Source organism: Lipotes vexillifer, unplaced genomic scaffold (genome assembly GCF_000442215.2).
Source record: "Lipotes vexillifer unplaced genomic scaffold, Lipotes_vexillifer_v1.1 scaffold942, whole genome shotgun sequence".
NCBI classification, from domain to species: Eukaryota; Metazoa; Chordata; class Mammalia; order Artiodactyla; family Lipotidae; genus Lipotes; species Lipotes vexillifer.
In genome coordinates, this window is record NW_006798282.1 from 52,157 (window position 1) to 64,516 (window position 12,360).

The window sequence follows — 12,360 nt, forward strand, 5'->3', positions numbered from 1 at the left end:
CCCCCCCCCCCCCCCCGTGGGCAAATGTCAACACACCGAGGTCCAAGCCTCACTGTGTGGAAGTCTCACTTCCTCGAAGGCGGGGACAGAGCACCTTGGGGCAGTGCCTGCCAACTCCCACTGCTCCCAACGCGTCCCTCCCTGCCTGTGTCCCGCCCCTCCCATTTGCCGCCTCCTGGCGCTAAGGAACAATGAGGCGCACAGCTTTTGCCCTCTACCCTGGCCTCTCCCCAGAGGTGGGAATGAGGGGCCTGGGGCTGGGGGAAGGTGTCCAGAGACAGTGTGAGTCGGTGAGGGAGGCCCCGGAAAGCGCTGGAGACCTTCTTGCTGCTCCAGGAGCAGCACGACGTACACTGCCTGGGCTGCTGCTTCTGGGCCAAGGTTCTCCTGAGGGGAGGAGGACACACCTGCCCGGGCTCAGGGGCCACGGCCTGCGCGGCAGAGCCTCACTGGGGGCACCAGCGGGCAGCGCAGGCCCCTTGCCCGGCCGTGCACTGAGGTTTGCCCCTAGCATCAGGCGGCTCCCGGCTGCTCCGGGCACAGGAAGCCACAGGGCATCCTCTGGTGCCCAGAATCTTTCCGGGCTGGGGAGTGGGGAGGTAGGGCACCTGACGGCCACTCTGCTTGGGCTCCGTGAGGCCCAGCTCAGGTGCTGGGACCCAGATGCCGTGGCTCACGTTTGGTGCGTGGCCACTTTGACAACACCAGCACGTGGAGAGCTGGAATTTGGGTCAGCAGGGATTAAAAGTGCCCCAGCTTGGGACTGAGGGGCTGGGGGATGGCTCTGGCCTTGACCCTCCCCCCAGTGGCTGAGGGTTTGGGGCAGAACCTTCCATTCCTTGGGTCTGTCTCCTCCTCTCTAAGATGGTCTCTAACATCTGAACATCATTCTAAAACCTGTTGAGCTTCCAAAAACATTTTCCAGAGTAGAAACAAAAGCCTACGTGAGGAGAAGGCAGCCCATTGCTGAGTTTCGGGCCGGCCACTGGGCATGCTGTGACACATTGTCTCGTCTACTTAGACCTATGACTATAATGCGCTTCTTTTCTTGATCAAAATGCTAAAAATCATCTAAAATAAATGATATAAATCCCCCATTAAGTAGCCCCCTGGGAGTAACAGAGCCATCCCACGACGCCGCCCTGTCTAGGGCACCTCTGAGCTGTGGAACTGCCGTCGGGGCTCTGCACGCACATGGACCTCCCCTCCCGCCCCCACCCCCATCGCAGCCCCGAGCTTGACAGGCGAGGCCTGGCGCAGGAGCCATTGACCTTTCTAACATTTTACTCCAATTCTATTTCCATCACCGAGGCGAATGGTGTCCTTTGGAAGGCGTTTCTTTGCTTGGCACGTACTCTGTGCTCAGTAAATATCTGTCGAATGAGTGAACAAATCACATTATTTATCGGCAAGGAACGAGAAAGAGAGAGCTGTTTCTCGGGCCTAGGATGAGCATGCCATTTTCTTAGGCAGGCAGGGAATGAGATGGTGGCATTTTCACACAAACACAATCCTGGCCAGGTCTGGGCCCTGTCCACCCCAGCGAATCACCACTCCTCACACTGGAAGAAGATTCTAGATCTGGCTCAGACCTCTGCTCATGGGGGTCCACAGGCTCCAAATAGTGGTCTAGTTGCTAAAGATGTCATGTTTTTAAGAGTGTCTGAGAACAACACAGTTTGCTAAGAAATGCAAGAGAAACCTTAGGTAAGAAGATTTCTAGACATTCTAATTTGATGTGGAAGAGAATAATAGTCAGCCCCGTCAGAGAGCAGGCCCTGGACACTTCCCAGCAATAACGACACCCTGTCTCACTTCGTCTCCACTGCCTGCCTCGTGTTCCATAACAGGCTTGAGGCACCTTACTGGGTGCGTACAACAGAATAGAAAAGAAAGGACATACGTTAAAACAGGGTCAGAGGAAATTGACAGAATAGGGAGAAAAGACCAAGAGAAGGAGTTACAACTTGGGTTTTCAGTGCTGTCTGGTGAGGTAGCCATGAGCCACGTGGGGCCCGTGAGCACATGAAATGGGGCCACTCCAACTGAGATGCCCTGTGCATGTAATATGCACTCCATTCAAATATAATCTCTGCAACAAAAGGATGTAAGATATTTTGGTAACTTTTACATTGCTTATGTAACGAAAACATATTTTAGACATACTAGGATCCAATAAAATACATTATTAAGGTGAATTCCACCTGTCTCTTTTTTACTTCTTTCACTTGGCTACTAGAAAATGCAAAATTAACCCAGAGTTGCCTTATACTCCTATTGGACAGCGCTGGTTGAAGGGTCTTATTTGGTTACTATAACTGGGCTACCAGTTTGACTGAGTTTCCCAATTAAAAAGGGAATCCTGATTAAGTCACAAAACTTATATGGTGCGTGAGCGAAAAGAAAAAAAAAAACCTCACCTGTTCTTCAGGAGACACGAAAGCCTTTCTTCACTTCTCTTTTATATTTAAATGCCAAATAAATATCTAGGCTAGGTCTTGGTGAGTAGGACACAGAGCTATACGGACAGGCCCTTGGGGAGGTCCCCTCTCGGTGGAGAGGGTGGGCTCCACGGGGAGCTCCTTAGATGCCACCTCGATGCAGACCCCGGGGTAAACTCACGGCAGCTTGTGGGAAGTCATTCCACACAGTGCTCAGGCCAGGAGGCTCCAGCAAGTGCTCCTGGATGCACGCAAGACCGTGTGGATTTCGGATCCTTACACTGATCTTCTCTCAAGATGTTCCGACCCAGACTTTGAAAACAGCCTTTGTGGGTAGCTTCTCCAGCAAGAGCGGTGTCTCTAGGACTCAGAGAGCAGGGAGGGAGGGAGGGAGGAATGGCTTGGTAACCGCAGAATTCCTCCTGGAAACCAGGTGCCCCTCATCTGGAAGAGGGGCCCGCCCCTACCTGGAAGGTCAAGGATTAAATGCATGCATGTCCTGTACTCTGCACTGGGTCTGATGTGCACTAGGTGCTCTGACAGTAGGGAATCAAATAAATTGGTAAATAATCGACGTTTACATTTGCTGGGAGATTTTCATAGGATCCTTGGGTATTTACCTATCAGGCATGGACAAAGCTATGAGTACAAGTCTCGATGCAGGTGGACAGTTTGTCCAGGCTCCCCCTAGCCTGGGTCGTGAATTCTTCCTTCGTCATCCTCAAAAAGATGGCCAATGCTTTGAACTTGTAAGGATGATAGAGGCTTACCTTGTAGTCTTGACAAAATTCACACAAACCCAGGTTTTTTTGTGTGTGAATTCAGTCACTCTTAAAATATGTCTGGGGAGTCCCTAACTAAATACAATTCTATGCTGAAGCACTGGGTCCTCCAACCCTCACCCAACAAGAAAATGTGCTCCGTGTGCTTCAAGCAGGACACAGTGTCCCCACTCTGGGACACAGTCTTGGGGAGCGGTGGTCACGGGCTCATTTACCAGGCCACGGAGAAGGCTGGGTCTCCCGGGACTGCTAGGGGTCCCCTCTGTGACACGCTCTGTGCCACATCTGTGAATGGGGATGCTGTTTGCCTCCCTAACTCACAGCCTTGGGTGCAGGCTCACGAGAGAGTCTATTAAAGCTATTTAACCCCCACAAAATGTAAAAAAAACCCACCCTCTACAGAGCAGTTTGACGCTTACTCACTGTGTGGATTCACAGTTGACACCTGCTCATCTGCATGGTTTTACTGACTTTCCTCCAGAATGTCACCCTCCTAACTTCTTATATCTCCAGAGATACTTTTGTGGGTCTCTGTGCTCTTCATGTTCTTCTTTCCACCTGAAAGTTCTTTGTTTCCTCTCAAAGTCTACTCAAACCCCACCTCTTAGGGGATGCCCTTCCCAGTGGCGCCACTGACGGTGCCTGGCTCCCATGTCCTGCTTTGGCAGAAGTGTCCTGGCATCTTCACTGAAATATGAGTCATCCGTAAGATCTGTCCTCCCAATGATCTGGGCTTGTAGACAACGGCCAAAGCTGGGAGGAGAATCTTTAAATGTACGCTGAGAATGCGTGAACCAGGCCTGGGGACGAAGCACATTCAAAATGGAGAGTTTTCCTCAGCTCTTCCCAGAAGCAGGCCATTCCCAGCTGCTGGCTCCTGAAGAGCCAGCTCCTGGATCTGGCCCCCAGGGGTCTCTCTGCAATAGGACTTTCTCTTGGTCGCACACTAGAGGCGGATCAGGACCAGATTCAGGTTTTCCTAATTGTAGTCCAGGTTACCTTGGGCGTCCTCCTGGCACTTCCTGCCAGTCGGGGCCCAAACGGAATGGACCCATCACCTCAGCTCTCGGCACGACTTTCAGAATTCAGGAGACCACAGCCTCCTGGCGTCTACTGCACCTTATTAGTCCACTCAGTGTGTCCTGATATCTTAATAAGCACTCAGTAAACACACACACACACACACACACACACACACACGACAGATTCCACGCTCATGTAAGATTAGGAAACATCATTAAACAAAATTCAACAGATTCTGAAGGACTTCTCAGAGCCTTTACTATGCTATCATGCAGTTAAAATAAAAGAAGCTCTGCAGGACTTCTCAGAGCCTTTAATATGCTCATGATTATTGTGAATTTCAAAGAAGGTGATATAGTAAGCAAAGATTCTCAACTATTGAACTACTAGTGTTCCACCCAAAACACGGTTTGGGAAATGCTGGTTGAAACTATTAGAAATAGATGGAGATTATAATGTGTGTAGAAGGGGAACTCCCAGCTGAAAGGAGACTGCTAGAAGACGTTTTATTATTTCAACATGAATAGTTTAATACATAAACTGAATATTTTTACTTAAATATTTACTGGCATTAAATATTTAATATTTAAAGCAAAATGAAAACCTAGTAGGGATCTGAGGTTACTTCTAGTCCAAATGTTTCTAGATGAACTGAACAACTGCTGCATTTCTGCAGCAGAAATGAAGGGAGAGATGAGATTTGGCAAGGCATGTGCCTTGGGGCAAGGGAACGAGAGCTAGTGGTCCCTGGCAGCATTGGGGGCCCTAATGGGGGCCCTAGGAGGGGGGTGCTGGTGGGAAGTGAGAGCATGTGAGAATTTGTAAGTGGAGGCCTTGGAACATGTCAGATGCGGGACCGAGTTTCCCCTCCACCAGGCAACCCTCTCCTCCGCTCCCTCCATCCCAGGCTTGACTCAAGGGCTCCATCTCCAGCCTTTATTTCCTCTTCCCCCAGCAGGGGTTCTAGGAAGGCTTCTGAGCCAGGAACCCATTGAAGCTGTAATGAGGGGTGTGTGTGTGTGTGTGTGAGAGCACACGTGTGTACACATTGTGAGGGTGTGTGCACACGTGTCTGAATGTGTGCATATATGTGTGTATGTATGTATGTGTGTGTACTAGTGTAGGCATGTTTGTGTGCACGTGTGTTTGTAAATGTGTGTGCGTGTGCTTGTGAGGGCTGGTTTCATGGGTGTGTTGCACACACCCATGCTGCACACTTCATGCTTAGAAGTGTCACTTCCTTGATTTAATGCTCTGCTATCTTGAAATTCTTAACAAATTTTGAACAAGGGACCCTGAAATCACGTAGTCTGTCCTGGTTCTGGTGTATGTGCGTGTATGTGAGAGTGTATGAATATGTGTGTGTGTTCATGTGTGTGCACATGTGTAAGTGGGTGCATGTGTGACTCTTTGGTGCTTCTCCAACAGAGGATCCACAGCTTTCAGAAGACTCAGGGGAACCTGGACCCAGAAAAGTTTAAAAGCCTCTGAGGACCTTTTTGGGAGGGTAGAGAGAAGGGACAATCAGAACCATTCACTCAGTTTGATAAAAGTCCGCCCACCGGTGGTCCCAGACCCTCTTTCCCACGCCGTCAGAGCATCTGTCACGCAGCCTGTGACTGTTCCTTTGCCTGAGTGTCTCCTCGCAGAGTAGGTAAGTTCCATGAGAGCAGGAACCATGTCTGACTCTCCAGCATGCACCCAGTACCTACCATGTCGTAGGTGCTCAATAAACATTTGTTGAATAAATAAACCACTTACAAACCAAGCAGATGCTCTCAGAATTCCTACTTCCTACACATACATTTCTTTTGTCTTATCACAGACTTTGGGAGTGGAAGGTTCAAGGGCTCCATGCCTCTGCCATCATGAGATAGAACCTCCAAAAGCATGCCCCTGACCCAGTGCGTCCTGTGTCTCCTTGCAGAGCCTGATCCCTAACATGTCAGATGACTACAGCTATGACACCACGTCTTCCATGGAAGACTACGGGAACTTCAACATCACTGACTTATTCTGTAAGAAAAACCACGTCAGGCAGTTCGCAAGCTACTTCCTTCCACCCTTCTACTGGCTCCCGTTCCTCGTGCCTGTGACTGTTCCTTTGCCTGAGTGTCTCCTCGCAGAGTAGGTAAGTTCCATGAGAGCAGGAACCATGTCTGACTCTCCAGCATGCACCCAGTACCTACCATGTCGTAGGTGCTCAATAAACATTTGTTGAATAAATAAACCACTTACAAACCAAGCAGATGCTCTCAGAATTCCTACTTCCTACACATACATTTCTTTTGTCTTATCACAGACTTTGGGAGTGGAAGGTTCAAGGGCTCCATGCCTCTGCCATCATGAGATAGAACCTCCAAAAGCATGCCCCTGACCCAGTGCGTCCTGTGTCTCCTTGCAGAGCCTGATCCCTAACATGTCAGATGACTACAGCTATGACACCACGTCTTCCATGGAAGACTACGGGAACTTCAACATCACTGACTTATTCTGTAAGAAAAACCACGTCAGGCAGTTCACAAGCTACTTCCTTCCACCCTTCTACTGGCTCGTGTTCATCGTGGGGGCCTTGGGCAACAGTCTGGTCATCCTTGTCTACTGGTACTGCACGAGGGTGAAGACCATGACCGACATGTTCCTTTTGAATTTGGCAATCGCTGACCTTCTCTTTCTCGTCACCCTTCCCTTCTGGGCCATTGCCGCCGCCGACCAGTGGAAATTCCAGACCTTCATGTGCAGAGTGGTCAACAGCACGTACAAGATGAACTTCTACAGTTGTGTGCTGCTGATCACGTGCATCAGCGTGGACAGGTACATCGCCATCGCTCAGGCCATGAGAGCGCAGATGTGGAGGCAGAAAAGGCTCCTGTACAGCAAAATGGTCTGCTTTACTGTCTGGGTGATGGCGGCCGCACTCTGCGTCCCAGAACTCCTGTACAGCCAAGTCAAGAAGGAGTATGGGATCGCTATCTGCACCATGGTTTACCCCAGTGACAAGAGTACCAAACTGAAGTCAGCTGTCTTGACTCTGAAAGTCATCCTGGGATTCTTCCTCCCTTTTGTGGTCATGGCTTGCTGCTATACCATCATCATTCACACCCTGATACAAGCCAAGAAGTCATCCAAGCACAAGGCCCTGAAGGTGACCGTCACTGTGCTCACTGTCTTCATCCTATCTCAGTTCCCCCATAACTGCGTTCTGCTGGTGCAGACCATCGATGCCTACAGCACGTTCATCTCCAGCTGTGCTGTCTCCACCAACATTGACATCAGCTTCCAGGTCACTCAAACCATCGCCTTTCTCCACAGTTGCCTCAACCCTGTTCTCTACGTTTTTGTGGGTGAGAGGTTCCGCCGGGATCTTGTGAAGACCCTAAAGAACTTGGGTTGCATCAGCCAGGCTCAGTGGGTTTCATTTACAAGGAGAGAAGGAAGCCTGAAGTTGTCATCTATGTTGCTGGAGACAACCTCGGGAGCTCTCTCCCTCTGAGGGACCTTCTCCCTGAGGTGGATGGTCCTTTTGGAAGTAATAAGAAATACAGCTACGGCTTCCCTTACTGGTAGGGCCAGAGGGAAATCAGAGGAGGAAAAGGAAGTGAAAAAAAGGAAATAAGAAACTCAGAAAGGGATGAATTTGAATAACGTTATACTTTTCATCAGGATTTGCCAAGCCAGAGTCTTCAAAATTGACTGGCCATCCCAGGGGGCTGCTGATTGGCTCCTGGCTGCCATACCTGCAGTTTTCAAAGGAAGACTAATGAGCAGCATTGCAAGCCTCCCTGGCTTTGCCACTTGCCTGAGCGTTAATGCAGCTGACCTCTGGAGGAGGCTATGATTTCTCAGTGCACGGTGAATTGCTGTGCCTTAGTTCTGATGCCACCCCTTCCAAAAGAAGACACAGAAGCACTGGCCACTGCCATCGTCCACAAGGCTTCATGAAAACTCCCATCTTTGGAGAATTTCTACCCTGGTTTCGGGGGCTGATACCCATGCCAGGTCTTAGAGATTCCTGCTCTAGAATCTTTCCAAACAACCTCAGATCTAATGCCCTTCTGGTCTCCTTGATCTGTTTTGGGCCAGTGAGGGTCCCTGTTCCTGTTCTGAAGCTATCTGCAGCACTGGTCAGTGAGGCCCTGGGTAACTGACCCTGGGTAACTGACCATACCAGCACGTCATCTGGATTCTTTTGGTTTCCAACCCATTTCTGCCAGAGGTTCTGTGATTTCACACCTGGCTGCCACACTGATCCGAGCATGGATTCAGCTTGTCCAGTGGTGTCATGGAAGTGGTCCTCTCAGCCCGTGCACGGAGACTAAGAACCTCAGTTGGTGGGAACCCGGCTCCATTACGGGCTCACTGTGTTGAGTGGCTTGTGTGATGGTCCACACTGTCTGCTCCCTAAAAAATGGGTTGGTCCTATTTGCCCTTTTGTTTCTGAGGCCACTGCAAGGATATCTGCTTCCATGCTTCTCTTCTTCATACTGTATAATGCTAACATGTTAAAAAAAAAAAAAAGCTTTCAACTTAGAGATTGGGCTGAAAAAAAGTTAACAATTCACCTTTGCTCTGTGTCTTTCTTTTAAGTATTCGGCAAATTTATCACATTTAAAACTTTCATTTATTAGAAAAGTGCTTTTTTTAAAAAATTTATTTATTTTTTTGCGGTACGCAGGCCTCTCACTCTTGCGGTCTCTCCCGTTGCAGAGCACAGGCTCCAGACGTGCAGGCTCATCCCATGCCGTTTTTTTGTTTGTTTGTTTTTGTTTTGTTTTATACAGCAGGTTCTTATTAGTTATCTATTTTATACATATTAGTGTATACATGTCAATCCTAATCTCCCAATTCATCACACCACCTCCCCCTGTGCTTTCCCCCCTTGGTGTCCATACATTTGTTCTCTACACCTGTGTTTCTATTTCTGCCCTGCAAACTGGTTCATCTGTACCATTTTTCTAGATTCCACATATATGCGTTAATATACGGTATTTGTTTTTCTCTTTCTGACTTACTTCACTCTGTATGACAGTCTCTCAGTCCATCCATGTCTCTACAAATGACCCAATTTTGTTCCTTTTTATGGCTGAGTAATATTCCATTGTATATACGTACCACGTCTTCTTTACCCATTTGTCTGTTGATGGGCATTTAGGTTGCTTCCATGACCTGGCTACTGTAAATAGTGCTGCAATGAACATTGGGGTGCATGTGTCTTTTTGAATTACGGTTCTCTCTGGGTATATGCCCAGTAGTGGGATTGCTGAGTCATATCGTAATTCTAGTTTTAGTTTTTTAAGGAACCTCCATACTGTTCTCCAGAGTGGCTGTATCAATTTACATTCCCACCAACAGTGCAAGAGGGTTCCCTTTTCTCCACACCCTCTCTAGCACTTATTGGCTGTAGATTTTCTGATGACGCCCCTTCTAACCAGCGTGAGGTGATACCTCATTGTAGTTTTGATTTGTATTTCTCTAATAATTAGTGATGTTGAGCAGCTTTTCATGTGCTTCTTGGCCATCTGTATGTCTTTGGAGAAATGTCTATTTAGGTCTTCTGCCCATTTTTTTTTTTTTTTTTTTTTTGCGGTACGCGGGCCTCTCACTGTTGTGGCCTCTCCCGTTGCGGAGCACAGGCTCTGGACGCGCAGGCTCAGCGGCCATGGCTCACGGGCCCAGCCGCTCTGCGGCATGTGGGATCTTCCCGGGCCGGGGCACGAACCCGTGTCCCCTGCATCGGCAGGCGGACTCTCAACCACTGCGCCACCAGGGAAGCCCTTTCCCCTCTGATTTTTAAGAAAGGAGATGTGGGAACACCACAAGAACTACGAACCCTGCATTGCACCCTAACACACAATGACCACGCCTAGTTCCAAAGACTTCTTTTAGGACCCGACTGTCACTATTGGACTGTCCCAGTCCTAACGCAGCTTCAATGCAGGATTAAAGACATGCTGCAGCTATATTATATTTTAAAGATTTTAAGTATCCTTTGTTGGCAAATTGTCTTCGTTTTTAAATGACTGCATAAATAGGACCATTTTATATTCAAATTAAACTAGGTTTTAGTAGCAGATTTATCCTAAGATAAAAGCATTGGAAGAATCAACAAGGGGAAACCCACAAGGAAGCTGTGATCCACTCAACATTTCCATAAAATACGCTGTTTGCGTACTTTTCTGAAATAACGATAAAAGAGGATTACAGTATAATTACATTTTACTGGAATTCTATACATCAGAAAAATCAAGAAACTGAATGAAGTTGGATGTGTGTTTATTATAAAAAAGAAACTGCCTTTTCTACTGGAAAACAATTTTTAAAACCTAATCTTAAATCAACACATCACAACATGCACATTCAAGTGGGGATCGCCATTCTGAAGTAGTCAGCTTGCATGACTAGAGATGTGGTCTTTGGCCTGTCTTTCAGGCCTACAGAATCCTCATTTGTTCATTCAGCAAACATTTGTGTGCACACCGTGAGCCAGTCCCTTTCTATTCACTGAGGTTATAATGGGAATATGACAGTCCTTTCTGTCAAGATGCTTACATTCTAGCAACACGGGAAAGCCAAGTCTCAGGTGAGACCCCCCCGCCCCCGCCCCACCTCGGCTGAGAATCATGAGGCTGGTGTCACTGTACGGCTTATAAACTGGATTGTAGATAGTTTCCAGGACAAGCAGCCTCTTTGGGTGAGTGAGCCCTTGGACAGCAACTTCGTGTGCGTGTTCCTCATCTGGTCTATGTGCCAAACATACCCTATATACAGTGCCTTGGATATAGCAGATACACTGTGCTGATTGAATAAATTTGTTAAAATTGGTCATTTCTCAAATTTGTACTTCACATATTAGAAATCAGCTGCCGGAAAACTCCCCCCCCCACCCCCGAAATTAGCAACGTTGAGCAACGGGACATTACGTCTGTCGGGCAGTAGTGCTGTCCTGTTACCTGTAGCAGCTTGAGAGGAGTTGGTGGTCAAGGAGGGCTGGCTAGAGTGGTACTGGACACCACTGCCTTCCCATGGTCCGCTGAGTGGCTCAGACCACCGCCGCCAACCCCTGGGAGAGGCGTGTGGTTATGATTTCCTCTGTCTGTCCATAGCGGCTGCTACAAATAGCCCTGCGCAAGAGAGCAACCAGCTCCAGCGAGCTCCTTCCACTTTGACCTGTCAGCCTCACAGAAGGCCGTCACCATCGTAGTGTGGCGGTTATGCGGAGTGTTTGTATGATGGGCTTAAACACACAGCAAAGCTGCCACGAAGCCTGAAACCTTCAGACACCTCCAACTGTCTTTCTGCTTTAATAAATGAAAAGCTGGCACCTGTGTTTTGTGGTTGTAATCTTTCAGCAGGTGTGCTTGGTTTTCCAATTCTGAGTTGGCCTCACTGGTTGGAGCTTCCCGTGGGCTCCAGGTCAAAGCATGGGCAGGAGCATCACCCCATCCCACCCCTGGATCTCTGTCCATCAGTGGATTTGACCTCTCTACACTGGAGCTGCTCCTCCTCCACTCTGGTCAGCTTGTCTCAAGGTGAGGTCTGGTCAAGGGGCTCTAAGTGACTTTGAGAAAAGGGAAGTAATCGGGGCCTCTAGCACCCACACCTCACACCTTTTAGATGCTCCAAACAAATCTCTCTTCATTTGACAAATGTTTACTGATTGTTTACTATGCGTGATTAACAAATACTGTAGCTTTAGAATGATCATCACGACCAAGACACGGTGTGTCTGCAACACAGTTCCTTCTGCCCCATTCCATATGGCCCTCCTGTTACAACTGCAGTCGAAGTCCAGCATCCTCTTGGGACATGGAGTGTTTCTCTAGTCAGTTCTGTATTATTACTACAGACAACCCAGACAGCTAATGTCCCTTTCAATGTTTGTTTTATAAAATCCTACGAAAGACATGCAAATGTGTTTCTCCAAAACGAAACCCTTTATGAGTTCCTCTCCGCTCTTGTACACAAGATAAGCAAAAAATCTCTGTGGTTAATGGAGAGGCACCAACCGGATGTCCTTTCATGAAATAACTTGTAGGGAACCTGGTCAGCACATAACGTCCAGCTGCCAGTTCCTTCAGGTCTGCCTCCGCTGCACAGCGCAGCCCTGGCCAGAG

At 48.4% G+C, this 12,360-nt stretch overlaps 1 protein-coding gene across 1 annotated transcript in view; it reads left to right on the plus strand.

Annotated features, from left to right (window-relative positions):
* Window positions 1-7,848, plus strand: part of CCR9 (C-C motif chemokine receptor 9) — a 15,448-nt gene extending 7,600 nt beyond the window's left edge. Inside the window, exon 3 of the mRNA XM_007470239.1 lies at window positions 6,651-7,848. Within this exon, the coding sequence (XP_007470301.1) occupies window positions 6,651-7,739 (1,089 nt within the window). The 3' untranslated portion in view covers window positions 7,740-7,848. The remainder of the gene's footprint in view (window positions 1-6,650) is intronic.
* Window positions 7,849-12,360: the final 4,512 nt, after the last annotated feature.